This window comes from Lobosporangium transversale (genome assembly GCF_002105155.1).
Source record: "Lobosporangium transversale strain NRRL 3116 chromosome Unknown BCR41scaffold_58, whole genome shotgun sequence".
In the NCBI taxonomy this organism is placed as follows: Eukaryota; Fungi; Mortierellomycota; class Mortierellomycetes; order Mortierellales; family Mortierellaceae; genus Lobosporangium; species Lobosporangium transversale.
In genome coordinates, this window is record NW_019029036.1 from 33,006 (window position 1) to 37,604 (window position 4,599).

Here is a 4,599-nt window from a genome sequence, read left to right on the forward strand (position 1 = left end):
AATTGTGGAAGGAGATTAGTGCTGAACGAAGGTTTCCATTTCGGCGAGTCCTTTCTGGTCCTATGGGGGTTGGCAAGTCATATCTATCCTATTTCCTTGCTGCAAAAGGATATGCGGAAGGGTGGCTTACCCTTTATATACCAGATGCCGCGATATTAAATGAAAGTTCGGATACAAAATCGGCAAAGGCACTGTTAAGGCGCTTCTTCGCTTTCAACAGGGATATCTTGACGGCATCTGATCTGGAAAGTCTTCTCAACTTTCCTGGAAATGCACATTACTCAATTGTGGCTGGTCGCGCAGTATTCAACCTATTCAAACAGAAGGAGCGCAAAACACTGTTCATTATCGACGAACATGGAGAGTTATTCCGAAAAGAGCCGTATGTGCCAGATAAATACCCGTTCCTGAAGCATCTAATGAACCTTAATCTATGGGAGTCTCATTACAAAGGATCTAGAGTGATATTTACAGGAACAGCCCATGCCAAATATGAATTGCAGATTATGGAAGACAGTGCTCGAGCTATCTTATTGTACTTTGTTGGCCCACTATCCGAGACAGTGTTTTCAAAATGGTTGGAGGTCCACCTGAACCAACCCGATATTGTCCAGGATGTAATGAGGATTACAAACCGTGTGCCGCGAGAGTTTATGCGCCTCATTCGATCAATTAAGGACAGACCACTCACAAGAGATAGCATTGATGGGTATGTAGCTCAGAGAACAAGCGAGCTTCGCCCTGTAGTTTGGGATTACTACGAAGCTCTCAGCGATGAATCGAAGAAGGAGTTCGCAAGCACTCTTTCAGGCGTTTACAAACATACCTCATCATGAGCATATTCTGAGGCAAGTTAGTCTTGGAGAGGTAGGTGATGATTTCAAGTTGACACTGTTGGTCCAGTTTTTGACTTTAACCAAGCCAATCGTTCTCAGAGCAACAAACCTTGTCGGCAAGAATCCAACGGAGATTATAATGAACTTTAAGGATCATGGGACAATCCATCAAAACATGACTTCTCTTGGACGTGGCTATGGACATGTACTGAGCCATTGTCATTCGAGTTATCCTCGCTTTGATTTCATACTCGACGCAATGTTTATCCAGGTGTCCATAAGTGATTTCTGCGAACACGAGAAGACAGAAACTAAGCAGATCCAGAACGCTTTTGATAAGAGAGATCCCGACGGCAAAAATCAGATTGAAAAATATTTGGACGAAGTATTTGGAGGTAATCATTCCGCCTTAATTGACGATGGACATTTTGTTGTCAAAAAGGATGGAGAGCCAGTAACTGGATTTAAAATAGTTTACATGCGTGGTTCCCCTGGTGCACCAAACCACACTGGATTAATCAGCAAGTACAAAGATCTTCTTCATGTCAGCTTCAACGAGCTCAAAGAGAAACTTTTTAGAAATATCCCAACTTAGAATTTTCGTCACAGTTCTTAATCCTATAAAAAGGCTTGTCATAGAAATTTAATAACACGGTTCTTTATTTTTGAGATGTATCACGGCTAAAATATTTAACTGGGGGCGACTTTGGATTTCATCTCTATATATTAGCTTAGTAGCATGATGGAGGATATCTCACCTACATTTAAAGACAGAATGAGGTGACCACTCGTTTTGTTTGATTGCATAGCTGGTCTTCCATGGTGTAGTTGATTTGACTTGTGGGTCAAATGGGGTGGCTAGAATTTCCTTTTTAGACAAATGTGTCAATTGAGAATGTCAAGAGATTCTTCACGTACGTGTGTCGATGATGGTGAAAGATAATAGGGTAGAGCTATTGAAATGTGCTCTTAGCCAATCATAGTTTTAGATTTATAGAAAAACTTGACAAATACTCAACATCTCGTCCTTAGTGAAGGGTGTGTGTATGTTATACAAATAATATAACATACATTTAACGTGACCGCAGCAACAACGCTAGTGCACCTAGGCAAATTTTGTGAGCAGAAAAAGTAAAAAAACCAAGAGGATAAGCTTTTTTTAGGAGGCAAAGGCAGGGCTTCTATAATCTTGAATCACATGGTCTGCTACAGCTTGAAGTTGTTCATGCCATGTAGCCATTGACGAACAGCATTGTCATACATAGGGGCTTGTACGACAAAAGAAGACCTCTAGTAAAAACTTTGATCACTACACATGTAAACAAAGACTTTTTACTTTCTTGCTGCTCACTGCTCCAAGGGTACTAACTTTGCTTTTTTCTTTCTCTTTTGGCGATCCAGCGCGTTGATATTCTATTTGACATGGCTCCTCTTTCTCCACACGCATATAGAGTACTAAACCCTGTCGTCTCCATGCAGCATTGGCACATACCACATTGCAGAAGCTCTTTTTGCCCTGAAAGGGTTTTTTTTATTACCTTCAAGGAGATATGAAAACTACAGTGTAATGTGGATACGTACCTTTTTTATTAATTTTCATAAAAAAAAAAATACAACAACAAAACAGGAAGTCCTATCTTTCTCTATGAATGTATATAATATAAAAGAGAAAGTATGTGAACAAACGGTGGATGTCAATTTTGAGTTTCGGCAGTCTTGTTTGAATCCCTAAAAAAAAATAAAAAATATAAAAAGGACCATCCTTTCAGGCATTACATGTACTAAAGAGGCCCTGTCTTCGATGTTGTATGTATACCGCTTACAACTATGAGAATACATGACCTCCTGACTATGGCTTTGTCCATGTACTGTGTACAGCGCAAGTTCCTGCGTCGGAGGTTGGCTGGAATAGAATGAACCCGATTCGTTGAAGAAAGGAAAGGGGAATGCATGTCAAAACAATAACAAAGGAATGCAGATTTATTGTAGATGGGATTCACCGTTTTTAGCATCTAAATATTGCATGTATATTTTTGTACTTGTCTATTCGTTTATCGTCCATTCTCAAACATCAATCATCCACTGGAATGATTTTCACTTCTCCATGCCATGTCCATTTAGATTGCATGCTTTGCATGCTTCATTGTTTTTTTTTTTTATCTTTTAAAGTTATCGTCAGTTTTTTTAGGCTGTCTGTTTCGTGTACTGTTGTACATGAAGCGTGGAAGGGAGGGGTACACATTAAAGATCTGACCCAGTCAATTGTACACAGTAAAGATATAGTTTTCTTTATTTTCCTCTCCTTCCTTTTCCCGCTGGGCCGTTATGTGCATGTGTTGTGTGTTGTTATTTTTTCTTTATTTTCTCCGCTTCCAATTCTTGCTGCAGATACACAAAGAAAGGAAAAGGGGACAACCAAGGTTTGCCCTCAACCGTTCGTCCCGCCCCTGTGTTCCCTTTCCCATTCTATAAAATATACAAAAGTTTTTTTTTGTCCTATCCTGTGAATGAAATACAAATTCAATATTCCCAACTGCCTCTGTTCATAGAGTTCCCAGTTCGATTGACCATTGGGACTAATTTGCAACCCAAACGAAAAGGAGAAAAAAAGGAGGAGGCAAAGACCATGTTTTAAATCACGTACACGTTACACACACGGACATTCTCTCTTTACTGTTGGACGAGAAAGCTGAGTCGCTTGTTACTCATGCATATTCATGCCCATGCCCATGCCCTTCCATGCCTTTGGATTCATTGTCCCAACTTGTATCCACTAATCCACCAATCCACTATATTATACAACACTACAATTTCCCTTCCCCCCCTTCTCTTTTTCTTTTTTTTTTTTTTTTTTTTTTTTTTTTTTCTTCTTCCTCATCTCGTCTCATCTCATTCCTCACTTCTCATTTCTCAGAACTTTTCTCCTTCCCCTCCTCCCCTACCTCCTCTTCCTCTTTTCTATCACCCCTTTTTTTTAAAGAAAAAAAAAAAAAAGCAATAACGAAGATAAAATTGTATTATTCATTCCATCATCCTATCATAACGCCATATCTTCATTTCTATTCTTTTTTTATTCTTTTCTTTATTACTTCTTTTACATATATATATATTTTTTATTAGTGGGCGAAATATCTCAACAAAATGGCTACACAAACTGTCGATACAGCTTTCCTTCCCTCGCCCGTTGTCTCTTGTACCTCTTCCCCTTCTAAGCCTACAGCTTCAACCTCTCTCCGTAAGTCTTTTTTTACTTTGTGAATCGCGTATTGCTTTTTTTTTTTTTTTTTTTTTTTTTTTATAATATATACACGTTCATTCTTCTATGATTTGTTCCTTTAAATATTCGAAGGGGAATGTTCCACTTTGTTTGTGTTCAATTGCTTCTATCATTATGTGTTACCAAAAAGAGGTTGAGAAAGGGGTACGGAAGAATCCAACGTACTGGATTAGGGATTCATTTCACTCATTTCCATGCCCATGCCCATGTCCATTCCCTATTCCTTTTATACAAGGGCCCTGTTTTAAGAGCTTGACGAGTCACAAAAGCCTGCATGACATGCTCACATAAAAAAGAAAGAAAAAAGAGCGGGGTCTGGAAGGATAGAAGTTACAAGGTTACTGTTTTTTTTTTTTAACTTCATGGAGTAAGCAAGTAAGCAAGTAAGCAGGCAAAAAAAAAAAAAAAAAAAAAAAAAAAAAGCTCACATTCATCCATGGGGCTGACTTTTTGACCCTATTATTTTGCTTCTACTGTTAAGCTTCC

At 38.7% G+C, this 4,599-nt stretch overlaps 2 protein-coding genes across 2 annotated transcripts; both read right to left on the bottom strand.

Annotated features, from left to right (window-relative positions):
• Window positions 1-232: 232 nt before the first annotated feature.
• BCR41DRAFT_362856 (hypothetical protein) lies at window positions 233-758 on the bottom strand. Its single transcript, XM_022025793.1, has one exon. The coding sequence runs from the start codon at window positions 701-703 to the stop codon at window positions 446-448; it is 258 nt and encodes an 85-aa protein (XP_021876449.1). The 5' UTR covers window positions 704-758; the 3' UTR covers window positions 233-445.
• A 116-nt stretch (window positions 759-874) lies between these two features.
• Window positions 875-1,456, bottom strand: BCR41DRAFT_198653 (hypothetical protein). The gene has a single exon (XM_022019866.1). The coding sequence runs from the start codon at window positions 1,237-1,239 to the stop codon at window positions 913-915; it is 327 nt and encodes a 108-aa protein (XP_021876450.1). The 5' UTR covers window positions 1,240-1,456; the 3' UTR covers window positions 875-912.
• Between the last annotated feature and the right edge of the window lie 3,143 nt (window positions 1,457-4,599).